At 45.7% G+C, this 27,607-nt stretch overlaps 1 protein-coding gene across 3 annotated transcripts in view; it reads right to left on the reverse strand.

Annotated features, from left to right (window-relative positions):
* Positions 1–27,223, reverse strand: part of LOC143943380 (ankyrin repeat and protein kinase domain-containing protein 1-like) — a 44,936-nt gene extending 17,713 nt beyond the window's left edge. Inside the window, exons 1-6 of one of the 3 annotated variants that reach the window (XM_077465110.1) lie at positions 27,019–27,223; positions 6,888–7,221; positions 4,151–4,281; positions 1,947–1,996; positions 1,699–1,857; positions 31–137 (exon numbers count right to left, since the gene is read on the reverse strand). In XM_077465110.1, coding sequence (XP_077321236.1) covers positions 31–137; positions 1,699–1,857; positions 1,947–1,996; positions 4,151–4,281; positions 6,888–7,221; positions 27,019–27,152 — 915 coding nt within the window. In that variant the 5' untranslated portion in view covers positions 27,153–27,223. Of the gene's footprint in view, positions 1–30; positions 138–1,698; positions 1,858–1,946; positions 1,997–4,150; positions 4,282–6,887; positions 7,225–26,942 lie in introns of all 3 variants that reach the window. The other 2 variants (XM_077465109.1, XM_077465111.1) reach the window with 2 other exon arrangements.
* Between the last annotated feature and the right edge of the window lie 384 nt (positions 27,224–27,607).

A 27,607-nucleotide genomic window follows, 5' to 3' on the forward strand; every position in this document is an offset into this window, starting at 1 on the left:
AGAACTGGCATATTATCAGCCCCAGAATACCTGAGAGGGTGAAGAAAAGGCTCTGAGTTTATTCAAAACCTCCAAAACAGCATCTTCGATTTCCCCTTCATACGCTTTCTTCATCTCCTCCAGCTGCTCCATACATTCTACATAAGACACACAGGCAATCCGTTTTAGGTGGGTTTCATTTATAATGTAGAGCCAACGCCTTTTTTCATTTTACTTAGAATAGGGATGGATTTAAACCTGTCAGTTTATTTTTTGCTGTGTGCCCCGTTGAGGAGATCTAACTTCCGTTCAAGCCCCAGAGTCACAACAGGAAATGAAGACAAATATCTACAAAGTAAGGGGAACTCCCTACGTTAGACATTTACACGTGTGGTTATTATTGCTGCCCCTCTGAAAAGTGATCTGCTTTTCTGAAAGCGTTTGACAGGGGTCACCTTTTTACCACCTGTTTTAACTCTCAAAATGCCAATTCACAGTGCCACAACTGTGCGCATTGTATGCGGTTTCAAGGCAGTTGGGCGTGTACCTATTCAGTTGAATGGGTTGGGTTCGGTGGCAGTACCACCTGCAATTTTGACATGCCATTTCATTTTTGCTGTGGGTGCGATGAAGAAAAGAAGAAGAAAAATTTCTTCATAAATTTTGGCAAAAATGTAAGTGTATATTAATTGGTGTGCCTGAAAGTTATAGCACCTACAAACTATGGTATAGATACTGGAACTTTTATTTATTTATTTTTATACTACTGCAGGAGGTGATCAGCAACTTATAACGGGACTGCGATAGTGCAGCGGGCAATCTAAAACGAACCAACGCTTGGGGGGGGGGGGGGGGGGGGAGTGTACTGACTGCCACTGACATCACTAGTAGAGATGGGCTCAGGCATGTTCGAAACCCCACATGCCCGATCCCGCCAGGAAGTCGACACTGCACAGCGCTAATCACAGGCAGTGAGACATTTCTCGGTCCGCAGCTGCACAGATCGGGAAATGTCACCCGAGCCCATCTCTAATCATCAGTGACATGAATGCGGTAATCAGTGAGAATACTATACACTGTAATTGTACTAATAACACTGGCTGGAAAGGGGTTAACATCTAGGGTGGTCAAGGGGTTAAATGTGTGCCTAACAACGTGTGCTGCTTTTTACTACAGATCTGCTTTGCAGAGATAAGAAACACAGAGATGGTTTCCTATGTACAGAGCACTGTGAGGATTGTCAACACAGAGCTCTGGGCTGATTGGACACAGCCGATCAGCAGATTCTGGCCATTGGGCAGGGCTTGCTGACAGGCTCCCACTGTGTAAAATCACAGCCGGTGCCAGTGGGTGGGGGCGCACACCCTAGCCCCGGAAGCAGCTGCTTTGCCTGTGTGGGCCGTCCATCCATAGTAGATTCCAGGCAGGTGGTCCGCAAGTGGTTAAACATACACATGGCCAAGGCTTCCAGGTAGTGTTTCATAGGTAGGGATGTGTTCAGTGCAGAAGGTATTTGAAAGGAGAGAAATCAAAAGTAGAAGTAGTTATGGGAAAGGAAAGGATGTTTTACTTTCAGTACAGGTCCTTTTCAAGACCACAAAAAAATCCAGTGCACATATTGCTCCAGGTTTCCTAATCAAGTCCACCTTTTCTGGACTCAATTCACTTTAAGGGCCCATAAAATAAGCAGCGTGCAAATACATCATTTGAAATTTCTACCTGCAAAGCAAAGTCGTTTACTGGGTTCACCATCCCAGCATTGCTTCATCATCTCTATGGCTTTAGGAACCATCTTCTCAGTCTTCCAACAATCCACAAGTTCCATGTTAGGTCGGATACCTTTTGGTATATGACAAATAATGATTTCTCTGTTTATGGCTGGAAATATAAAAGAGTAATTAATATACCAAGATGGTTATAAACAGATATTCAGGAAATCTTAAAGTGTAGAGAAGGTTGGAACATACCATTATACGGTTCACAGCCTGACAATATCCACCAGATTAAAATGGCAAAGCTGAAAACAATGGGACAGAGATAAGAACATAAAAAGTTCACAACATTTTGGTTGACATGTTCTCTAGGGCTATATTCTGTAGGACAACTCTTTTCTTAGCTTATAAGTAAACTTTAATGCATTCCATCAGTAGGGGACACAAGAAGAGAAGGTTCAGGGCCGCTCCATGCAATTCCATTGAAATGGCTGGAGCCTGCAGATTGGGCGAACATGGAAGCCCAGTCAGCAAGCCGCCCGAGAGCTTCATTTTAGCCCTGGTTCACATTGGTGCAATTTGATATGTCAAATCAGTGGCAATTGCCGGCAATGACACTGTCCTAAATCGGTGCGACGCTGCATTTACGGCACCACACTGATTTCAAAAAGTAGTTTCTGTACTACTTTCTGTGATTTCGGGGTACAAAACCCACACAGATGTCTGTGAAATCACAGCCAAAATCGGGACTGACACGCAGGGCTTCATTCCCACAGCTCAGTGTGAACCTGGGCTCAAGGTAAGTCTTTCATAATGTGCTAGTATTATAGTAGCAGTGTTCGCATTTACACATAGTAACTGTCCTGGATATTTTATAGATGGGCAACTCCTATCCTCATATTGATTTGTGGTTCCAAATGAATAATAACTACTGCAGTAGGGAACAGACACAAAAGATACACTCTGAATCTTTCTAAATAACTGTTCTGCTTTATTTTGATGCAATTGAAGGTTTTTATACTCATGATTACATAGGTATCACATTAGTATTACAATTGTACTTGTTTGGTAACAAGGGGCGTAACATAGGCAGGCTGATTCTAATCAGGACTCGAAAGAACGCAAACATGTACTGAAAACATTATTAGTGGCGTGTGCACAGCGAGTGCAGTGTGCAATACATACAAAATAGAATAAAATTATATACAGAACTTCCTTTACAGTAACACATTTTAAGGCATCATTCACATGGGTGCATGCCCGTGTGAGAGCCATCTTCGCCCGCACAGGATGTTGCATGCCAACAGTCCAATTCATGTCAATTGGGATGCATCAGGTGCAACTGCTGCTCTGATTTTGACAGCCTGCATTCGGGGAACTGGTGTGCACTGCAGAGCAAAAACACACATGCGTGTATGAGCATCAGTAGAGTATGAGTATCAGTAGAGCAGAGATTGGTGCCAGTAGGGCAGTGAACGTGTCAGTAGTTTTTATTTATATTATTTTTTAAATGAATGGGAGGTGCTCTATGCTGCGCCACTTTCTGTTCACTCACCGAAGCATGGAAAATATACTTTACTCCAATTAAGAATGAACACAGGAGTGATCAGAACAGATCACTAACTGTGTTCATTCATTTAACCACCCTGAATCATCCCCCGCAGCAGCAAGGAGGAGAAGAGGAGAGGGAAGCTGGGAGGAGACAGGGGACACCAGGAAGCTGGGGAAATCGGCAACGCGCAGGGTGATTAGGGTGTGCCCAGGCACCACTGACACATGCTATGCACATGCCTATGATTCAGGGACATACACCCGCACCCACAAGGCTGCCATATTGGAAGCAGTGGCAGTGTCCATGTCCAACAGGACTGCTGGCATGGGGATGCACGGAACGCCCTGTGCGGGCAAAAATGGTGTACGCCCATGTGAATGAGGCCTTAAAGCTTGTTACTGTGTGTTAATGCATATAGGCATGCAAGTGTAAAGTCATCAGAAAAATTGTAGGTGTCTAAGACAAGTACTTTAGGTGCATATTTTACACAGGATCTTCTGTTTGCTTTTCCAACAAGAACATGTGTTCTGTGCAGAAAATACACACATGCTTACATCTAGAAGCACAACATGACTCTAAGGCAGAGGTCTCCGAAACTGAGGCCCGTGGCCCTTTGTTTGCCATTATCCAGCTCTTGGGGCAGATGGGGTAAGATTCCTCCCACCAACACCAGAGATGGGGAAACAATTCTCACACAAACACCCATGATGGGGCACTATTATTCCCACTGACGCCAATGATGTAATTTTTTTTACTCCCAATGACCACTAAGCCTATGGTACTGTTTACGCCCACTGACCACAGTCCAGTCCCTCTAAATTTTGAAAAGCAGTAAACTGGCCCTTTTTGTTTCAAAAGTTTGGAGACCCCTGCTCTAAGGTTTAGTATAATTCTTTACAAAACTTACCTGTATACATCAAACTCTTTAGTTGGCTTGTATTCAAGGCATACAAATGACTCTGGAGGCATGTAGGAAACTGTCCCAGCCATACTGATCGAAGCAGAAGTTTCATTTCTGGCAAGGCCAAAATCGGTTAGCTAAAATTTTAAGGGAATTGTGTTTTAGAAAGTCCAAGAAGATTAGTTATGACCTTAGAAATCACAAGAAGTAGAGATAAGAAAAAAAAAAATAGCTAACAAGGTCCAAGCATACAGGAAGACATTCTGAACATAATTACAAGGGAAAGGTTCTCATTCAGTGGTTTACTAACTTGAACGGAGTGACTGTACCCTGATAAACAGAGAAGAGTCCGCAGAGGGGACGGTGCCAGAGAGGAAAGCATGAAAGCTCTGAGGTCAATCCAAGGATTAAACTACCCAGTCAGATGAGCTGCCAAGTAGTCAAACACAGATAGAGCGAAGCCAAAGGTTAGTGTTGAGGTACTCAATGGTTAGATGTTACCACAAGAACAAAGGCGCAGGAGGGAGACAGTTTTAGCTGAAGCTTAGGTCAGGGCAAGCAGAGTTCACACAGCATAAAAAGCTCAACAAGCAGCTTAATAGAAATGAATTCAAGAACTACAATTTACAAGGAGAACACCTTTAAATAAGACATAGAACAGCCGTTCTCAACTAGGGTTTCATAGAGCCCTAGGTTTCTCTAGACCTGTGGCTAATTGATCTCAAATGTGATGGTGTATAGATAGTTTTGGGGTCAAAGCCACTTGGCAGCACCAACTACAGGACACCAATGATGTTTTTGTCTGCCTAAAGGGTGGCATTCTGGCCACCACTATACAAGGGGCTCTCTTTCCAATGGCCACCAATGTAAGTGGCTGTTTTCCCCACCTACTCCCAATGGATTGGTTTTAGCAGGGGTTCCCTGAGATGTAAAAATTATTTAAAGGGTTCCTGTAGGAGAAAAAGGTTGACCTAGAATCAAAAAAACCTTATTCTCCAAATAGTGAGTAATGATATACTGGATTATATTGGTGTTACATTGCTATAATTAGTAGCAGGAGGAGAGTGCATGCCTGTCAAATGACCAGGGGCCACTGGAAGAGCTGATAATTACTGTAGTAGTCAGTGTTACTACAGTGATTAACTCAATCTTCTAGGTCCTATATGAGCAGCTTCCCTTCTGTACACTGACCACAGGGGGTTGCTTATTCGGGACAGCCACCATTTGTAGGTGGTAAAGTCTGAAGGACTGTAAACTGGCCCTTTGTTTAGAAAATGTGGAGATTCCTGGTCTAGCTCATGGGTTTTCAAACTATGGCCCTCCAGTAGTTCAGAAACTACAATTCCCATCATGCCTAGTCATGTCTGTGAATGTCAGTTTTACAAATGGGATGTGTAGTTTCACAACAGCTGGAGGGCCGTAGTTTGAAGATCCCTGGTCTAGCTTGTTGCTAAGAAAGCTGAAAATCTCTGTAGTAGTTGGTTCAGCAGCAACTGGCCAAGATTTCAACCATGCATGGGCAGGCAGAATGTACCCATACCAAAGTTGTCCATAAGAGGTCACCAGGTGTATAAAGAATGTGAAAGATTGTAAATAAAAGCAAAAATCCATATAGAGAAAAATTCTTCCAATATACAGTTGCCAGCATAACATAAAATCCAACCATAAGGTATCACCAGGTGCAAAAGGACAACTCCACACGTGAGCCTTCACCCAAACAATGCACTCACCAGATAAAAGAAATGAGCATCAAATCGGTAATTAGGGCTCAGTCCTTTTTGGCAAATGCCATAAGTTGGGGGATAATATCCAGAACGCCACACTTGGTAAAAAGCTCACCAACCAGGAGCCCAAGAAGATTTATATAGTGTAGAATTTATTGACTTTAAAATTGGCAGCAGTATTAAAACATTATAAAACATAAATGAGTGCACTTACATTGTTAGCCACTGTTCCAAACACATGGAAGAGGCAGTGAGACGTCAGCAAATAGGCCTCTCCCGATGTGTTTTGTGCCACGCGCGTTATCAAGGGAATGCCTGAGGCAAGGTGACTTTAATGCTGCTGCAAATTTTAAATTCAATAAATACTACACTATATAAATCTTCTTGGGCTCCTGGTTGGTGAGCATTTGCCGAAGAGGATTGAGTACAGAGTACTAAAGATTGATGCTTATTTATTTCCTTTATCTGGTGAGTGCATTGTTTGGGTGAAGTCTCACGTGTGGAGTTGTCCTTATGCACCTGGTGATACCTTATGGATGGAAGTTATACTATGCTGGCAACTGTATATTGGAATAATTTTTCTCTAAATGGACCTTTGCTTTTAATTTCAACCTTTCACATTCTTAATGCACCTGGTGACATCTTATGGATGGATGTTATGCTATGCGTTAATATCTGCAACAGACGCGTTCAGTTTTATTTGCATATTGGTCATGATAACATCTCCAACATATAGTTATCCAAATTAAACTTGCAGTGCCACTCTAAGCTGAGACAGAGATCTCCCCGCCGGTTGCAGTGCACAGAGCTGGCATCAGTATACCATTCAGAAGTAAGAGCGTTATCAAAGAGAAGAGAAGGCGCTGCTCACCACCCCAGTTTGTAGATGAATGTGGCCTCAGCCAGCGTTGCTCCAGCCACATCCTCCCTGATGGGTTTCGCACCGCTCAACGGGGCATGGTAACAGGAAAGTGGGGCAAAACATATCCAACATATAATTAACAGTCTATGCAACTAACCTGAACATCTAAATCCTTCCGTAACAGGACATTCTGGGGCTTGAGATCTTGGTGAATTATAGCTGGATTGAGACCATGAAGAAAATTCATTGCTACAGCCACCTGGTGAAGTATCTGAAATCTCAGAGGCCATGGGACGAGGACATCCTTCTTATTAAATGTGTTGAAAAGAGAGTGGAGAGAACCATGTGGCATATACTCCATCACCAATCCATACTCAATGTGCCCTTTATCCTCATTTTCATATAAGGCGAGAACACGAAGAACATATGTTGAATTTGCTTTCATCATCATGTCTTTTTCTTTCATAAGACTGGAAAACTCGGCACTTAAACTACTAAAAGAAAAAGTATAATGTATCAATTCCATAAATTGATAAAACACAAACAATACTGCCCATAAACTACTCAACCAAATAAATCAAACAAACAATCTATGGAATACTTAAAGCAGCCATTCTCAGCCAGGGTTTCATGGAACCCTAAAGTTCCTCTGGAGGGTGCTAAGGTGTTCCTTGAACGGTGGCCGATTATCCTCCCATCCAATGGTGCCTGCATAGTTCTGGTTTCTGTAAGCCATGGCTGATTGACCTCCTATCTAAAAGGTACCTGCATAGTCACCAGAGTTCTGTGGAACCCTGAGGGTCCACCAGAGGCTGCTAGGGGTTTGTTGAGTCATGGCTGACTGAACTCCCATCTGATGGTGCCTGCATAATTCCAGATTCCTCCAGAGCAGCCTTTTCAATCAATTAGAGTCCCTTCAGGTGTTGCAAGGGGTTATTTCAGCAAGCAGAAGTTTCTGCCTCTCAGACACCATTGACCATGGTTACCTACAGTGGTGTGAAAAAGTATTTGCCCCCTTCCTCATTTCCTGTTCCTTTGCATGTTTGTCACACTTAAGTGTTTCGGAACATCAAACCAATTTAAACAATAGTCAAGGACAACACAAGTAAACACAAAATGCAATTTGTAAATGAAGGTGTTTATTATTAAAGGTGAAAAAAAATCCAAACCATCATGGCCCTGTGTGAAAAAGTGATTGCCCCCCTTGTTAAAACATACTATAACTGTGGTTGTCCACACCTGAGTTCAATTTCTCTAGCCACACCCAGGCCTGATTATTGCCACACCTGTTCACAATCAAGGCATCACTTAAATAGGAGCTGCTTGACACAGTAAGGTCCACCAGAAGATCCTTAAAAGCTACACATCATGCCGAGACCCAAAGAAATTCAGGAACAATTGAGAAAGAAAGTAATTGAGATCTATCAGTCTGGAAAGGGTTATAAAGCCATTTCCAAAGCTTTGGGAATCCAGCGAACCACAGTGAGAGCCATTATCCACAAATGGCGAAGACATGGAACAGTGGTGAACCTTCCCAGGAGTGGCCGGCCGCCCAAAATGACCCCAAGAGCGCAGCGACGACTCATCTAAGAGGTCACAAAAGACCCCACAACAACGTCCAAGGAACTGCAGGCCTCACTTGCCTCAGTTAAGGTCAGCGTTCATGCCTCCACCATCAGGAAAAGACTGGGCAAAAATGGCCTGCATGGCAGAGTTCCAAGGAGAAAACCACTGCTGAGCAAAAAGAACATCAAAGCTCGTCTCAATTTCTCCACAACACATCTTGATGATCCCCAAGACTTTTGGGACAACATTCTGTGGACCGATGAGACAAAAGTGGAACTCTTTGGAAGGTGTGTGTCCAAGTATATCTGGCGTAGAGGGAACACTGCATTTCATAAAAAGAACATTATACCAACAGTAAAATATGGTGGTGGTAGTGTGATGGTCTGGGGCTGTTTTGCTGCTTCAGGACCTGGAAGACTTGCCGTGATAAAAGGAACTATGAATTCTGCTGTCTACCAAGAGATCCTGAAGGAGAATGTCCGACCATCTGTTCGTGTACTCAAGCTTGGGTTCTGCAGCAGGACAATGATCCTAAACACACCAGCAAGTCCACCACCGAATGGCTGAAGAAAAACAAAATGAAGACTTTGGAGTGGCCTAGCCAAAGTCCTGACCTGAATCCTATTGAGATGTTGTGGTATGACCTTAAAAAGGCCGTTCATGCTCGAAAACCCTCTAATGTAACTGAATTAGGACAATTCTGCAAAGATGAGTGGGCCAAAATTCCTCCAGGACGCTGTAAAAGCCTCATTGCACGTTATCGCAAACGCTTGGTTGCAGTTGTTGCTGCTAAGGGTGGCCCAACCAGTTATTAGGTTTAGGGGGCAATCACTTTTTCACACAGGGCCATGATGGTTTGGATTTTTTTTCACCTTTAATAATAAACATCTTCATTTACAAATTGCATTTTGTGTTTACTTGTGTTGTCCTTGACTATTGTTTAAATTGGTTTGATGTTCCGAAACACTTAAGTGTGACAAACATGCAAAGGAACAGGAAATGAGGAAGGGGGCAAACACTTTTTCACACCACTGTATGTATAAGGGTGACTTCCTCACAATGACCACAAATGTGTAGAGCGGTGGTCTCCAAACAGTGGCCCTCTGTTTGCTTTTATTCATCTCTTAGGACATTACTCTCCTTCCTCCCCCCCCCCCCCTCTCTACTGTCAGCAACAGTGGGGCATAGTTGCTTGGGGTGTGCAGCCCTTTAGACTCTTGGATATAGTTACATAGTTACATAGTTAGTCAGGTTGAAAAAAGACACAAGTCCATCCAGTTCAACCTTGAAAACAAATAAATAAAATAAAAAATAATCGTACAATCCAGATACCCAATTTTATGCCCACAATTGATCCATATGCATTTTTCTATTCTACAATGGGGCACTAACAGTGCACTAAAGGTGGGAAAACTATTCCTCCCACTGACACTAACAATAGAGTACCATCCCTCCTCCTGGAAAGATGGGGCACTATTCCTCCCACTGATACCAATGATAGAGCACAATTCCTCCCCATAGAAAGATGTTTACTCCAACTGACAGCAGGACATTCTCTACTCCCACTGGCCACAGTCTGGTTCCCCTAACATTTGAAGGACAATAAACTAGCCCTTTGTTTGGATAGTTTGACGACCCCTGGTATAGAGCATTCTTCTCACTAACCATCATGATAATGTGCCAAGGGCTGTAGATTTAGTAATTATTAGCAGGGGTTCCCCTCACTATAAGGTTAATCTTAAGGGGTCATCAACGTGAAAAAGGTTGAGAAAGACTGTTCCAGAGGTTGCAAGGGGGTTCCTTGAGCTGTGGCTATAGACCTCCCATCTGATGGTGTCTACAGAGGGCCAATGCCACTTGGCAGACATGACTTTTTTTTAGCTGTCCGTAAGGGTGGCTTTTTAACCACCAATGTATGGGGGGCAAGTCTTTCCACTGCTAACTAATGTAAGGGTGGCCTTCTGTCACTGTAAGAGGGGCGTTCTTCCTACTGGCCACCAATGTATGACCCCCCAATTAATTTATTTTAGCAGAGGTTCCCCAAGATCTGAATATTTCAAGGGAAATAAAAAAAAAAAAAAAGGCAGCTACAGAATATAATTACAGTATAACTGGGCATCAGTAATTGAAACGAAGCACTGATATACAATAAATCTTTGGATGGCAATACCATGGTCTTAAAGATTCTTTGAAAAATGGGGAGAACTCCACCAAAGTAGTATAGTATACTGACCTAGTACAGTAAAACATTTTTTTTTTCTTAAAAAGCAGATTGCTTGCCTACTTTCAGGTTGTGTGTAGTAAGTAGGTTGTGTTTCGGGGCACACTCCCCCATTGTCGAGCCCATTTTCCCACTGTCAATGCCAACATACAATTAGGTTCAAAAGTAGCTCATGATCTTACCATGGACCTTTACCCTCCCCAGCTACTTTCCATCTTATCCATACAATACCTCCTATCTCAAGGGAACACATATATATATATATATATATATATATATATATATATATATATATACACACACATACACACACACACACACACACACATATACAGTGGGGATCGAAAGTTTGGGCACCCCAGGTAAAAATGTGTATTATTGTGCATAACGAAGCCAAGGAAAGATGGAAAAATCTCCAAATGGCATCAAATTACAGATTAGACATTCTTATAATATGTCAAAAAAGTTAGATTTTATTTCCATCATTTACACTTTCAAAATTACAGAAAACAAAAAAATGGCGTCTGCAAAAGTTTGGGCACCCTGCAGAGTTAATATCTTGTACTGCCCCCTTTGGCAAGTATCACAGCTTGTAAACGCTTTTTGTAGCCAGCCAAGAGTCTTTCAATTCTTGTTTGAGGTATCTTTGCCCATTCTTCCTTACAAAAGTGTTCCAGTTCTTTGAGATTTCTGGGCTGTCTGTCACGCACTGCTCTTTTAAGGTCTATCCATAGATTTCCAATAATGTTGATGTCAGGAGATTGTGAAGGCCATGGCAAAACCTTCAGTTTACGCCTCTTGATGTAATCCCCCGTGGATTTTGAGGTGTGTTTAGGATCATTATCCATTTGTAGAAGCCATCCTCTCTTTAACTTCAGCTTTTTCACAGATGGCATCAAGTTACCATCCAAAATTTGCTAAAATTTTATTGAATCCATTTTCCTTCTACTCGTGAAATTTTCCCTGTGCCACTGGTTGCAATACAACCCCAAAGGATGATTGATACACCCCCATGCTTAACAGTTGGACAGAGGTTCTTTTCATTCAATTCTGTGCCCTTTCTTCTCCAAACGTACCTTTGCTCATTCTGGCCAAAAAGTTATATTTTAACCTCATCGGTCCACAGAACTTGTTTCCAAAATTGTTTCCAAAATGCCTCAGGCTTGTCTATATGTTCATTTGCAAAGTTCAAATGCTGACTTTTGTGGTGAGGATGTAGAAGAGGTTTTCCTCTGATGACTCTTCCATGAAAACCATATTTGTACAAGTAGCTCTTTATAGTGGAATAGTGTACCACAACTTCAGTGTCTCCCAGATCTTTCTGGAGGGATCGTGGGTTTTGAATTGCTTTTCTCACAATTCTGCAAGCTTTTCTGTCTGATATTTTTCTTGGTCTTCCAGATCTTGCTTTAACTTCCACTGTTCCTGATGACTGCCATTTCTTAATTACATTCTGAACAGAGGATATTGACATCTGAAAAATCGCTTTGCTGTCTTCTTATAACCTTCTCCAGCTTTGTGAGTGTCAACTATTTTCAGTTTCAGTTTTCTAGGCAACTGCTTAGAAGAACCCATGGTGCTGATTAGGGATGAGCCGACCACCCCCCGGTTCGGTTCGCACCAGAACTTTCGAACGGACCCCGCGTTCGTTACGAACGTTAGAACCCCATTGAAGTCTATGGGACTCGAACGTTCGAAATGGAAAGTGCTAATTTTAACGACTAATATGCAAGATATTGTCCTAAAAAGGGTTTGGGGACCTGACTCCTGCCTCAGGGGACATGGGTCAATGCAAAATAAAGTTTTAAAAACGGCCGTTTTGGCGGGAGCACTGATTTTAATGACGATTAAAGTGAAAAAAAAAGTGAAATATTCCTTTAAATATGGTGCCTGGGGGGTGTCTGTAGTATGCCTGTGAAGTGCCACGTGTTTCCCGTGTTTAGAACAGTCCCTGCACAAAATGACATTAAACGGAAATAACACCATTTAAAACTGCTTGCGGTTTTAATGTTATATCTGGTTCCTGCAATATGGTTGAAAATCATTCAGAAAAATGGCATGGGTAGCCCTCCCTGCCCATTACCAGCCTATTTGGGTCTTGTACGCATATTAAGGGGAACCCTGTACCCATATTAAAAAAAGGAAATGCGTGTGGCCCCCAGGCCCTATATACTCAGAACAGCAGTATACAGGCGGTGCAAACAAGACAGGGACTGTGTAGGTTTGTTGTGTTAAGTTGAATCTGTTTGTAATTTTCAACTGGTACATTTTTAAAGTGTAGCTCCAGTCAAAAAAACTATTTTTAAGCTTTTTGGAAAACATAGGGAAGGGTTATCACCCCTGTATAATTTGTTTTGTCGTCCATCTTTTTTCATCTCACTTTCTGCTGTCTCCTTGCGTTTGCAAGTAGGAGATGTTTGTAAGTTGGATGTTTGAAAGTAGGGGCTATATGCTCTGCAGAAATGGCGGAACAAGGTGTTGGTTTTGCCACAACATTGTAAGCCCTCAAAGTGACTCTTGGTGGGCGCTGGAGCGCCCTGCTGTGAACGATTATATCAAGAATTTTAATTACATGCCATTGTTGAACAGTGGTAGAAAAATTGACCTTTGGTGGTTGTGGTGCTGGTGCCACAACACTATAAGTCCTCACCGTTACTCTGGGTGGGCACAGGAAGGGGCCCTCCTGTGAAATATTATATCAAGAATTGTAATTACATGTCCCTGTTAAACAGGGGCAGAAAAATTGGGCCTTAGGCACTGGTGCCATCACACTGCAACCTCTGCCATATACTCTAGTTTTATTGCAGGAATTAGCCCTGCTGCAAAGCATTGCATCAAAAATTGTACTTAAACGCCCCTGTTAACCTCCTTAGCGGTAATCCCGACTCGGGCTTGCACCGCTCGATGCAGGGGAGGACACAGGTAACGTTACTTACCTTGTCCCCTGGATCCAGCGATGTCCGCCGCGCTGTGTGATCGAGCCGTCCTGCGCTCGATTCACAGTGCCGAATGCCGCCGAGCTCCGTTCCCTGCGACGTTACGACGCACGGGAGCGGAGAACGGCGGCAAATTCAAAAATGTAAAAAGACACAAAACACACACAGCACTGTAATCTTACAGATTACAGTGCTGTAGTAAAAAATACACACTCCTTTTGTCCCTAGTGGTTTGTGCAATGCCCTGCATGCACTTTTATATTATAAATACTGTTTTTTACTGCTTGGAATTTGGAGATTGTCCATAGCAACCAAAACATGTCCCTTTTTCATTTTTTTTTGGATTTGATTACATTATTGAATAATTTTTATTATTCTTTATTATATTATAAACTTTATCATACCCGGGATGTCCGCTAGACTCTGGTTTGAAGAGATTTCAGAGCGTTATTCCTAAGAATTACAGGACTACAAAATAAAAGCCAGATTTCCATGCAAAATAATTGTACCGCTTTCAGCACCTTATTCCAGACTGAATCATACCGCCAGGGAGGTTAAACAGGGGCAGAAAAATTGGGCCTTAGGCACTGGTGCCATCACACTGCAACCTCTGCCATATACTCTAGTTTTATTGCAGGAATTAGCCCTGCTGCAAAGCATTGCATCAAAAATTGTACTTAAACGCCCCTGTTAAACAGGGGCAGAAAAATTGGGCTGCTGGCATCACCCAGAACCAAAAATGTTCTTCCAACATATCAGCGGAGGAGGAAGAGGATAGACAATCAACATAACAGGACAGTCACTCAGCATCAGCATAGGCAGTCTTGAAGGGATGTGATATTTCAAAAAAAATTATTCGGTTACATCAGCTTCAGGTGCTTGGTAGCTGTGGGTGATCCAAGACTGATTCATCTTGATGAAGGTCAGTCGATCAACTGATTCGGTGGACAGGCGCACCCTGTGATCGGTAACAAAGCCACCAGCAGCACTGAAGGTGCGTTCCGAAAGAACGCTGGATGCAGGACAGGCCAGTAGCTCAATTGCATACTGTGCAAGCTCTGGCCAGTGATCCATCCTCAAGACCCAGTAAGCCAGAGGATTTTCGGTGGGAAAGGTGTCCAAGTCTGACCTTGCCCCTAGGTATTCCTGCACCATGTAAATTAGACGCTGGCGATGGGTGCTGGAACCAATCATACCTTGGGGCTGCGGACTAAAAAATTGTCTGAAAGCATCAGTCAGACGGCCACCTTCTCCACCGCTCCTTCTGACTGATGCCTCAGCAACACGTTGTCCAGGACCAGGAGTTTGTGACCTCCCAGTCTCTGGGAACGCGTTGCACAGAGCTTTCTGCAAGGCCTCCCGGAGATGTCTCATCCTCTGCTCCCTCTGCGATGGCAAGATAAGGTCGGCAACCTTACCCTTGTACCGTGGATCAAGGAGAGTGGCCAGCCAGTAATGGTCCCTCTCCTTGATCCGAAGAATACGAGGATCCTTCCGCAGGCTTTGCAGGATCAGGGCATGCAGCGTAGGTTAGCTGAGGCATTCGGTCCGGAGTCCTCTGGGTCACTAAGGACAACATGATCCGCAGCTACCTCCTCCCAGCCACGTACAAGTCCACGTGTTTCTTGGGACTGTAAATCATCCCTATAAGACTGCTGCTGCTGATGCTGAGTGCCAGCCTCCACCTCCATGCTGACACAATCATCCTCCTCCTCCTCCTCTTCCTCTTCCTGTGTGATGGGTGGCACAGCAGGAACACTGTCTGGATAAAGGGGGCCTTGAGAGGCAAGGAAGTCCTCCTCTTCCTGCCTCTGTTCTGCCTCAAGTGCCCTGTCCATTATTCCACGCAGCGTATGCTCCAAGAGGTGGACAAGAGGTACAGTGTCACTGATGCATGCACTGTCACTGCTCACCATCCTTATGGCCTCCTCAAACGGTGACAGGACAGTGCATGCATCCCTGATCATGCCCCACTGGCGTGGTGAGAAAAAACCAAGCTCCCCTGACCCTGTCCTGGTGCCGTAGTCGTACAGGTACTCATTGATGGCCCTCTGCTGCGTGTGCAGCCGCTGCAGCATGGCCAATGTTGAGTTCCATCTGGTGGGCATGTCACATACAAGGCGGTTCTTGGGCAGGTTCAACTCCTTTTGGAGCTCAGCCAGCCGAGCACAGGCATTAAATGATCGGCGGAAATGCACACAGACTTTCCTGGCCTGCTTCAGGACATCATGTAAGCCGGGGTACCTGCCCAAGAACCGCTGCACCACCAGGTTAAGGACGTGAGCTACACAGGGCACATGGGTCAGTTGTCCCTGTCGGAGGGCGGAGAGGAGGTTGGTGCCATTGTCGCAAACCACCATTCCTGGCTTAAGCTGGCGTGGCATCAACCACCTCTCGGCCTGCCCCTGCAGAGCTGACAAAACATCCGCCCCAGTGTGGCTCCTGTCCCCCAAACAAACCAGCGCAAGCACGGCATGGCATCGTTTTGCCTGCGTACTTGCGTAGCCCCTGCAACGCCTACGGAGCACCGCTGGTTCTGAGGACAGAGCACTGGAGGAGAGAGGTGTGTCTCAACCAATAGTAGCATTTTGGAGGCGTGGTGGCGGAACAACCTCCAACACTACTGCACCTTGTCCTGCATCCTTCCCAGCAGCCAGAAGAGTGACCCAATGGGCCGTGAAAGACAGGTAACGTCCCTGTCCATGCCTGCTGGACCATGAGTCAGCGGTAATATGCACCTTACCGCTGACCGCCCTGTCCAGCGAGGCAAGGACATTGCCTTCCACATGCCGGTAGAGAGCCGGAATCGCCTTCCGTGAGAAAAAGTGGCGCTTGGGGACCTGCCACTGAGGAACCGCACATTGTACAAACTCACGGAAGGGGGCCGAGTCTACCAACTGAAAAGGCAGCAGTTGAAGTGCTAGCAATTTAGCCAAGTTAGCATTCAACCGCTGGGCATGTGGATGGCTGGGAGTAAACTTCTTCCGCCGGTCCAGCAGCTGGGGCAGGGACATTTGCCTGCTATAATCGGATGTGGATGTACCACTAGCAGAGTTCCCGGAAGCACTTGGCTGTGACACACCTAATTCTACACCTTCATTCCTCTCAGAGCAGGTTTCAGAGAGGACTGAAGGTCTAGTGGGGTTGGAGATGCCAGATGATAAGGGGCAAGGAGAGGTCCGCTTTGTTCTTTGGTGTGGGTCTTTGAGGTACGCTTGCCAACGAGCTGCGCTGCAGGTCAACATATGTCTCGTCAAGCATGTGGTGCCCAAGCGGCTGATGTTTTGGCCACGTGAGATACGCTTGAGACATATGTTGCAAATAGTAGCGGTGCGATCTGATGCACTCGTCTCAAAAAAGGCCCACACCAAAGAACTTTTAGAATAACGCGCAGAGGAAGCGCTCTGCGCAGGCGGAGCTCTGCGGTGTGATTCAGTCGGTGTGCTGCCCCTAAGCTGGCCCCCGGAGGGCATCCTGCCTCATTGGACATGTGCCTCCTCCTCCTCCCAGGCACCCACGTGGAGTCAGTGCCCTCATCATCCCCTCCCTCTTCATCGCTGTAGCAAACCTGGCAGTATGCTGCAGCTTGTGGAACATGACTGCCAGATTGCTGTCCTTCTTGAGCATCCCCTCTCTCTGCGCTCACGCTACTGCCTTCCTCTAGCTGAGTGTCATCATCAGAGCCCACCAAACACTGGGCATCCTCCTGGAGCATGTACCCAACACTGTGCTCAAAGAGTTCAGGAGACTCCTCAGGAGGACGTGGTGGGTCTAGGGAAGGAGTCACTGATGATGACATTGAGAGGAGGGAAGACGATGTGTTGGCAGCTGCTTTGCTACTACCCTGAGACTGGGTGAGAGAGGATGAGGAGGATGAAGAGGGCTTGGTCATCCACTCTACCAAGTCGTTGGCATGTTGCGGTTCAACATGTCCAGCTGCAGAAAAGAAGGACAAGCATGTCCCATGGCCACGTGCTGATGACAATGCACCGCGTCCACGACCAGCACTGTTGTCTCTAGACACAGATCCTGCTTGCCCTCTTTTATCGGCTCGCGCCTGTCTGCCTCTCCTTGCTGGCCTTCCAGACATGGTAATGGCATGAAGGGAGTTGGGTAAAACAGTAGTTGGGTAGTTTATATTGTGCTGGAGGCACACAACACCCACTAACTCCTGCAGATGCCTTTTTTATACAACAGCAGAGATAAACGGGTATATACAGATGTATACTGTGCTGTGCTGGAAGCACACACAACTTCCAATAACTCCTGCAGATGGCAATTGGGCCCAAATAGAGAACAGCTATGTAGGTGGATTATAGCGGTATGTACTGGGTACAGAGCACGCAGACAGCATGCACTATCTCCTGACACTACTGACTGCAAGCTCTATTATTAAAGCTAGATCACTAGCTATATAGGTGAGGTGAATATCACGGTGTAAACTGCGGTCAGGGCACGCAGACAATAACCAGAAAACAGCAGAGTTAAAGGGGTATATACAGATGTATACTGTGCTGTGCTGGAAGCACACACAACTTCCAATAACTCCTGCAGATGACAATTGGGCCCAAATAGAGAACAGCTATGTAGGTGGATTATAGCGGTATGTACTGGGTACAGAGCACGCAGACAGCACGCACTATCTCCTGACACTACTGACTGCAAGCTCTATTATTAAAGCTAGATCACTAGCTATATAGGTGAGGTGAATATCACGGTGTATACTGCGGTCAGGGCACGCAGACAATAACCAGAAAACAGCAGAGTTAAAGGGGTATATACAGATGTATACTGTGCTGTGCTGGAAGCACACACAACTTCCAATAACTCCTGCAGATGACAATTGGGCCCAAATAGAGAACAGCTATGTAGGTGGATTATAGCGGTATGTACTGGGTACAGAGCACGCAGACAGCACGCACTATCTCCTGACACTACTGACTGCAAGCTCTATTATTAAAGCTAGATCACTAGCTATATAGGTGAGGTGAATATCACGGTGTATACTGCGGTCAGGGCACGCAGACAATAACCAGAAAACAGCAGAGTTAAAGGGGTATATACAGATGTATACTGTGCTGTGCTGGAAGCACACACAACTTCCAATAACTCCTGCAGATGGCAATTGGGCTCAAATAGAGAACAGCTATGTAGGTGGATTATAGCGGTATGTACTGGGTACAGAGCACGCAGACAGCACGCACTATCTCCTAACACTACTGACTGCAAGCTCTATTATTAAAGATAGATCACTAGCTCAGGGGTTGACAAATTTGCTTGGAATCTAGGAGCCAGCTAAAAAAGTTAGGAGCCAGGTCCGTGACGGCAAACTGGACCTGTCCCTGGCCTGACATGGAGACGAGTGAGGGGAAGATAGCCCCCAGCCCCCCACCTGTCTCCAAGTCATTGCCCATAGCTCTTAGAGGGACATTTTTAAATTGCATTTTAGTGTAAATATGAGATGTGAGGTCTCTCTGACCCCAGATCTCATATATATAAGAGGACCTGTCATGCTTTTTTCTATTACAAGGGATTTTTACACTCCTTGTAATAGGAATAAAAGTGACACACATTTTTTTTTTAAAAGAACAGTGAAAAAAATAAAAATAAAAGTTAAAATAAGAAAAAAAAATTGTTTTAAATGCGCCCTGTCTTGCCAAGCTTGCGTGCAGAAGCGAACGCATATATGAAAGCGGTGTTCAAACCACACATGTGAGGTATCGCTGCGATCGGTAGAGTAAGAGCAATAATTCTAGCCCCAGACCTCCTCTGTAACTCAAAACGTGCAACCTGAAGAATTTTTTAAACGTCGCCTATGGAGATTTTAAAGGGTAAAAGTTTGTCGCCATTCCATGAGCGGGCCCAATTTTGAAGCGTGACATGTTGGGTATCGATTTACTCGGCGTAACATTATCTTTCACAATATAAAAAAAAAAAAAATTGGGCTAACTTTACTGTTGTCTTTTTTTTTTTATTAAATAAAAAATTTTTCCCCCAAAAAAGTGCGCTTGTAAGTCCGCTGTGCAAATATGGTGTGACAGACAGTATTGCAACGACCACCATTTTACTCTCTAGGGTGTTAGAATAAATAATAAAAAAAAAATATATATATTTTTTTTTTTTTTGTTTAGGGGTTCTAAGTAAAGGGATGGAGAAAGACTGGCCCATTAGCATTGTTGGTTGTAATTCCAACGGCCACCACCACCACGGGCGCCAGATTCCAGAAGGAACCATAGGATCACAGAAGGCCTCAAAGCCGGGGGCTCAATTACCGGCCGCCTGCGGCGCGGCCCGACGCGATCGCGCGGCCCGACGCGATCGCGCGGGGGGGGTCCACGGAGACGGGATACCCCCAGCTATGCTGCCCCAGGCGCAAGGTCGCTGATTCTAGTCGCCAATGCGACCTGGCGACCGGGTTTTGTCGAGCACTGCACTAGCTATATAGGTGAGGTGAATATAGTGGTGTATACTGCGGTCAGGGCACAGACAATAACCACTACACAAGAGCAAGATAGGAAATCAGCCAAAAACGATTGGTGTGTAACTGTGTTGAAGGTACACAGAACACCCACTGCTTCAGATGCCAACACACTACACGAGGCCGCCTCAAAGGCGGCCTTATATAGTGTGGGGCGTGCACTACACAGCCTGAGCTATGATTGGCCACAGGCAGGATGCCTGTGGCCAATCATGGCTCTCCTTGCTGCTGGCGCTGCGACTGCCCAAGCATGCGGGGTCACAGTGCATGCTTGGCCAATCATGAGCCAGCAATGCACTGCGCCATCGCAGTGCATTGTGGTCCACGCACGCCATACGAATTTTGACGCGAACGGACCAAGAGTTCGGATTTCGCCGAACGCCCGAACAGCCAATGTTCGAGTCGAACGTACGTTCGACTCGAACACGAAGCTCATCCCTAGTGCTGATTGTTGGGGCAAGGTCAGATGAGTCTGGCCATTTAAAACCTTTGAGATTGACATCACCTGGTCTTCCCAGATGATGATTGAGAACAATCCATGACACTGGCAGGTCTCAGCTTTGCAAAGGGGGCAGTGCATGCTATAAATTCTGCAGGGTGCCCAAACCTTTGCAGACGCCATTTTTTTGTTTTCTGTAATTTTGAAAGTGTAAATGATGGAAATAAAATCGAACTTTTTTTTACATATTATAAGAATGTCTAATCTGTAATTTGATGCCATTTGGAGATTTTTCCATCTTTCCTTGGCTTTGTTATGCACATTAATACACATTTTTACCTGGGGTGCCCAAACTTTCGATCCCCACTGTACATATATTTATTTTACATTTGGTAGGTCAAGTGGGTAGCAAAAACACAGACCACACATCTGTTTATCCACCCCATATGTGAATAGACCTTAACGTAAAGTGAGTGTTTACTGCTGCTCTTGGTACATAGGCTGGGCTCATCTAAAAACTCATGGCGATATTAATTGTTCACTGTTCTCTGTAAAGCATTTCCACAAAAGAGAAAAAAAAAGGAAGACCACACAAATAACAGAAAGGTCATTCATGGCGATCTTCCTGTTGAGTAACCGCATGGAACATGATCATTTTGCTTCCCTTTTTTAACCTGACATGGCAAATATACTGTATCAACAAAGGCGCACAGGCAAGCTACATATGCCAAGTTTCCAGATCGGCCTAAACGGAGAAAAAAATAGGGATATTTATTATAGCAAAAAATAAAAAATTGTGTTTTTTCTCAAACTTGTCACTATTTTTTGTTTATAGCGCAAAAAATAAAAACCGCGGAGATGATCAAATACCGCCAAAAGAAAGCTCTATTTGTGGGGAAAAAAAATATAAAAATGTAATTTGGGTACAGTGTTGCATGACCACGCAATTGTCATTTAAAATGCGACAGTGCTGAAAACCCAAAATTGGCCTGGGCAGGAAGGGGGTGAAAATGCCTGTTATTGAAGTGGTTAAAGAAAAAAAAAGAAAAAAAAAGAAAATAAAAAAAAAATGTGGACTGTTGCAGATTTTCAAACAGAACTGTAATATATTATGCGCTGGCCATACAAAAACAATGTCTTCTTTCAAATAAAAATGTAATTTTAAGAACGTTCATTCGATTTTCTAATCGTTAGTGGGGTCAAATTGATATTCGTTTTCAACCACAGTGACGGGAAGATTTAGAAATAAAAGGAAACTCAAAGGAATTTTTAGACAGTGTATGTGGTTTTCGTTCAGAAATTACATTAATTTTAAAACAATGTTAAAAGCAAGTGACATTTTCAAACAATATTCTTTCTTTCATTCAGCGAAATGTAAAAAGTTTTTTTGTATGAATAATTTTGTCTGAAAATTGTGACCAGCATAATGCTCATTACACACCTTTGCAGTTTGCTTTTGATTTGATCTGTTTCTGCACAGTGTTTTATTGCTGCACGCTTTGAATTTTGCGCACGTGATTTTGCTGTGATTCACATTTTTGCTTTTTTTTTATGTTTTTTTTTTTTTTTGCCCAATTTGTTGGGCAGATTAAAAAACACAAATTTCTGCAAAAACACATTACATGCTTTTCTTCAACTTCTCTATTGAAGTCTATTGAACCAAAAAAGCACCATTTTGTGTTGGAAAGTCCCTGACCCTTTCCAAATACACAGCAGCTGAAAAAAAAAAATAGATGTAAAGTGTCCAGGGGCAGACTGACAACTCATGGGGCCCCCGGGCAATAGAAGCTCATGGGGCCCCCTTGGGCACCACACCTGCACAGGGAGATAAGGGGGGGGGGAGGGGAAGCACACAGGGGGAAACTGGAGGGAGAACACACACGAGGGAGAACTTAAGCCGCGTACACACGTAGCCGTCTGTCCGACGTACTTAGTCTGGCGGACGTCCGCCAGACTGTCCGTCGGAATTTCCGAACGGGCTACTTGCCCACACACGGCACTTTTTCAGCGGACTAATACGGCGTACTAAGTCCGCCGTACTTTCGAAGTGAACGGACTCGCCCACACACGCGGAGGAAAGTCCGCTCATTTCGAGCGCGTCTCCAGGTAGGCGGGGCCCGCGAAGGAGACGTCGCTGGCCCCGCCGCCCGGTATGGACTTAAAGGGGAACCCCCAACGCCTAAAAAAATCGGCGTGGGGGTCCCCCCCCCCCCAAGTCCACAACAGACCCTTGTCCGAGCACGCTACCCGGCCGGCCAGGAAAGGGGGGCGAGCGCGCGCCCCCCTCCTGAGCCGTACCAGGCCGCGTGCCCTCAACATGGGGGGTGCCTTGGGTAAGGGGGGCCGCGCAGCCCCCCCACCCCAAAGCACCTTGTCCCCATGTTGATGAGGACAAGGGCCTCTTCCCGACAACCCTGGCCGTTGGTTGTCGGGGTCTGCGGGCGGGGGGCTTATCGGAATCCGGGAGCCCCCTTTAATAAGGGGGCCCCCGGATACCGGCCCCCCACCCTATGTGAATGAGTATGGGGTACAATGTACCCCTACCCATTCACCTGTAAAATAAAAGTACAAAAAAAAAACAACACACGAGATAAAATACTTTATTGCACAGCTCCGGGGGTCTTCCGCCTTCGGGGGTCTTCTCGCCGGACTCCTCCGCTATCTTCTTGTAGCTCTTTTGCTAGCGGAGGAGTCCGGCTTTCTTCCTCGCCGCCGGCCTCTTCTTCCGACTTCGGGGGTCTTGTCCCCCTCTTCGGTTCTTCTGCCGGGCCACCGCGCCTTCTTATAGCTCTTTTACAGGCGGTGGCCCGGTCTTCTGTTGCCGCCGCCTTCCGTTCTTCTTCTTCTTCTCCTTCTTCTTCTCCTGGAGATGTTGACTCGACGCTCTCTCTGGCCACAATGCCAGGGACGCGCTGCGCGGCCACTTATATAGGGACAAGGGGCGGTGTCACATGGCTTTATGTCACATGGGTTGGTCACATGGGTTGATGTCACATGGGGATTGTGACATCGTAAGGGGGCGGGGTCACCAAGTGTGTACGCGGCAATACACATACACACACAGGGGGTCACTGGAGGGAGAACACACACACACGCACACAGGGACACACACACACACACACGGGGAGACACACAGACAGGGGGAGACACACAGACAGGGGGAGACACACACACACACACACACACAGGGGAAGACACACACACACACAGACACTCACAGAGGGAAACACTGTGGGGTGGGGATCCGGGGGGCCCCCCCATCACTTACCGAATGCTGATAATACTTTTAACGGCGCAGCTCCCCGCCAGCCCCTCCATTCTTCTGCTGTGCCTGTATCACATCCCGTGATCATGCCGATTACAATACTGCTAATGTCGCGCTGCTCCCCGCCGGCCCCTCCTCCTTCCCTCCCGTCCGTCCCAGGTGCTTGTACTGTATGCGTTGTGACATCACCTGGGACGGACGGAAGGGAAGGAGGGGCTGGCGGGGAGCAGCGCGCCATTAGCAGTATTGTAATCGGCATGATCACGGCATGTGATACAGGCACAGCCGCTTCAAGTGGCCTCTCATGTGGCCGAGAGCGGACCCCTAATGGCCTTGAGCCCTCAGGCGGCGCCCCAGTGACCGACTGGTCAGTCCGCCCCTGTTCCCACTGATCACCAAAGTAAAGGACATTCTTCTCACTGACCACCAATGTAAGGAACATTCTTCCCACTGACCACCAATGTAAGGAACATTCTTCCCACTGACCACCAATGTAAGGAACATTCTTCTCTCTGATCACATACATACATACACACATATATATATATATATATATATATATATATATATATATATAAATATATGTCACTTAGCCCAGGTTCACACTGACAGTGGGAATGAAATTGTGCAAGTTCAGCTAAACTCGCACAATTTCATACCCATGTCAGTGTGACTTTGGCAGCGATTTCAGAGACATCTGTGTGGGTTGCTGCAGATGTCTATAGACATCGCACCTAGAAGTCGGCAAAAGTTGTACAGAAACTACTTTTGGGAATCGCTGTGGTGCCACAAATGCAGCATTGCACTGATTTGGGGAATGCCATTGCTGGCAATTACTGATCATTTGCCATGTGATTTGACATGCCAAATTGCTCCAATGTGAACCAGGGCTAAGTGCTATTCCCTATATATAACACTGATATCTATACACTGAATGTACCAGATATCAGTGTGCACTAGTGAATAGCATTTGCCACCTGGTAAATTGGCACATCACAGGGCAAGAAGGAAGGAACATTCACATGGCTAGTTGAAGTTCTTTTTATATCAACACAGACACACTAACTGGCACTGCTATGCTGTCTCTGTCATTATCACACTGACCTGCTGCTGCACACAAGGCAGGTCAGTGTGGGCGCCGTTGGAAATCGTAAGATGGCTCTGCAATCTGCTCCCCTCTGTGGGAACTCTGCAGCCTCCAGCTCCTTCACGGTCTGTCCCCCGCGGCAGCGAAGTATGGCCCCGCCCCTCAGCTAAATTCCACAGGGGGAGAGGTGGCCGGAGAGTGCCTGTCACTCAAATCATCCCTGCAAGGCTGATGGCTCTGATGATCCATCCCATTCCCAGCCATCTCGCTCCTCTGTGCCTCTCTAGCCATCTGGCAGACAGTGGCACTGCTTCCTCGGGGGTATAGTTTTTTTTTAAATTCTGGCTGCATGATGAGCTTTCCGGCAATTCTAGGGGCGGACTGCGTTCATGGGCACTGACAGGCTGCGTTCATGGGCACCGATAGGTTGATGAAGAGGCACTAATGGGGCTGCACTGATAATCACTGTAAATGTTTGCTGTCACAGGAAAGATTGTTAGCAGCTTTCCTTTCCTCAATGACAGCGTTGGCGGAGGGAAACTGAACAACTAGAAGGGGAGATGAGCGGACATATATCCGCTCTCCTCTCACCCCCTCTACCTGGTGGCACCCGCAATGCCGGTCCCAGGCCTGCAGATGTGCAAGAGGAGCCCGGGATACATAGTGGGAGGGCACATGCAGTGGGAAAAATTTGAGGCGGCAACACAAAACTTTTTGTCGCCATGGCGACCTGGTGCCTGGGGTTTGTGTCATCCACGTAAACTGATACATTCTGCTGGAGAGCTTGTTCTTTTGAAAGACAACAGACTTACTGGCCAGATCAACAGTAAAAAAAAAAAAAAAAGGAAGGAAAGCCTAAAAAAGGAAACAGCCATAACATCCAATGATCGGTAACCTGCGATATGCTGCAACTGCCACCCGATCCCCTTCCCTGTGACAGCAGTATGGGGAAAAAAAAAGAAAAAACGCCCCCGTACTGACAGTTTTTGAAATCAGCGAGGCTGTGCAGGGCTCCACCCACAGTGCCCCCATCATTCATTTGCACAGCTCTGTGTATGAATGAACTACAAGTCCCAACATTCTTTGTGGCTGTCAGCTTGTAACGCCCAATGAATTATCACCGTACCACGAAGCGCTGTGATAGTTCATTCCTGCTTGCCAATGTACCGCACACAGATATACTGACAGATCTGCAGGAAACCTGCCTTGTATCAGCAATCTGCTGATCCCTGGTGCCATGTTTTACACGATGCTGAAAAAAAAAAAAAAAAATTATAATATATATATATATATATATATATATATATATATATATATATACATATATATACATATATATGCACATTTTTTTCACCTGCAAAAAAAAAAAAAAAAAAGTGTTCATGTATTATTTTTTTGTTTTTGTTTTAATGGCACCACAAATGTTTCTATCCAACTCGGATTCAATGGACCCGGTACAGATGATCGGATTCAATGGACCCGGTACAGATGATCGGATTCAATGGACCCGGTACAGATGATCGGATTCAATGGACCCGGTACAGATGATCGGATTCAATGGACCCGGTACAGATGATCGGATTCAATGGACCCGGGTGCAGATTGGATTCAATGGACGCGGTAGAATATTACCGATCGTTTAACATGGATCACCAGGAAGGATGGGCGCCAGTGTTGTTCACACAGCCCACATGCAGAGCCCACCAGGAAGTCGGCTCTGCGCTAATCACAGGCAGCGAGATTTCCCAATCTCTGCAGCTGTGATTAGCGCAGCGCCGACTTCCTGGCAGGCTCTGCATGTGGGCTGTGCGAACAACACCGGCGCCCGTCCTTAATCACCAGCACTGAGATCCTGTACTGATAAATACGATGGGGCTTTGATTGATCAGATGATGAGATCACATGGAGGAAATAGAGATACGATCAATGACAAACAATGGTAAATGACAATCATATCATAACGATTGCTCGGAATCCCCTCCCCTCTGTGTGTGGCATGTCGCTCAAACGGGTTGTGCACTAAAGGTAAATTACTGCTATTGGAAGAGATCGATCGGAAACGGAATTGATGATTGATTAAAGTGTGTACAGCCACCGTTACCAATCATATTGATCGATCTAGTTTCCTATGATCAGATATTCTGTTCTGGATCGATCAGAATGACTTGTAATAATCGATGGGACGTGGTGATAGGGTTATGGGGTCACCAATGATCAGACCTCCATTGTAATCCAGGGATGAGGAGGACACATCGGATGGTCTGTAGAACGATCGGTACGATGACATGTCTCTCACCAGCTCTCCCGATTCAGAATCTTCACCGCCACCTCCATCCCCAGCTTCCTGCTCCGTGCTCTGTACACCAGACCGAACCCCCCGTTCCCGATCACCCGCATCTCCTCCACATCCCCGGCCGGTAATCTCAGCATGTCTGCGGACTCCTAGACTCCTCCCCAAAACACAGCGACAGGCGACAGCTCTGTATAAACAGCCCCGCCCTTCTCACGGGACAGCTGTACTGCGCATGAGCAAAGCCGGGGTAGGGGCGGAGCTGTGGCTCAAGCCACGCAGAGCTATCATGCACTGGCTGCTTTGAAACTAGTTGTCAGCCCCGCCCCATTCGCTTCTAGGAGGCTTACACTATGAGCTCACCAGAGGCTGTTATGGAAGTGATGTTACACACAACACAAACACTGGGCCGTACGTTACAACACTAATACTTCCCTTATTACCTAGTAGGTTTTGCATTGCTGGGACTTGTAGTGCCTATCCTGAGCTACATGCTTCGGATAGGATGCTCGGGGATAAGGATGAGGACACTGAACATTGAAGCTTGCGGATAGGGATGAGGACACTGAACATTGAAGCTCGGGGATAAGGATGA

The sequence above is a fragment of the Lithobates pipiens genome, unplaced genomic scaffold (genome assembly GCF_037356315.1).
Source record: "Lithobates pipiens isolate NorthernLeopardFrog02 unplaced genomic scaffold, aLitPip1_a1.2 Scaffold_30, whole genome shotgun sequence".
Classification (NCBI taxonomy): domain Eukaryota; kingdom Metazoa; phylum Chordata; class Amphibia; order Anura; family Ranidae; genus Lithobates; species Lithobates pipiens.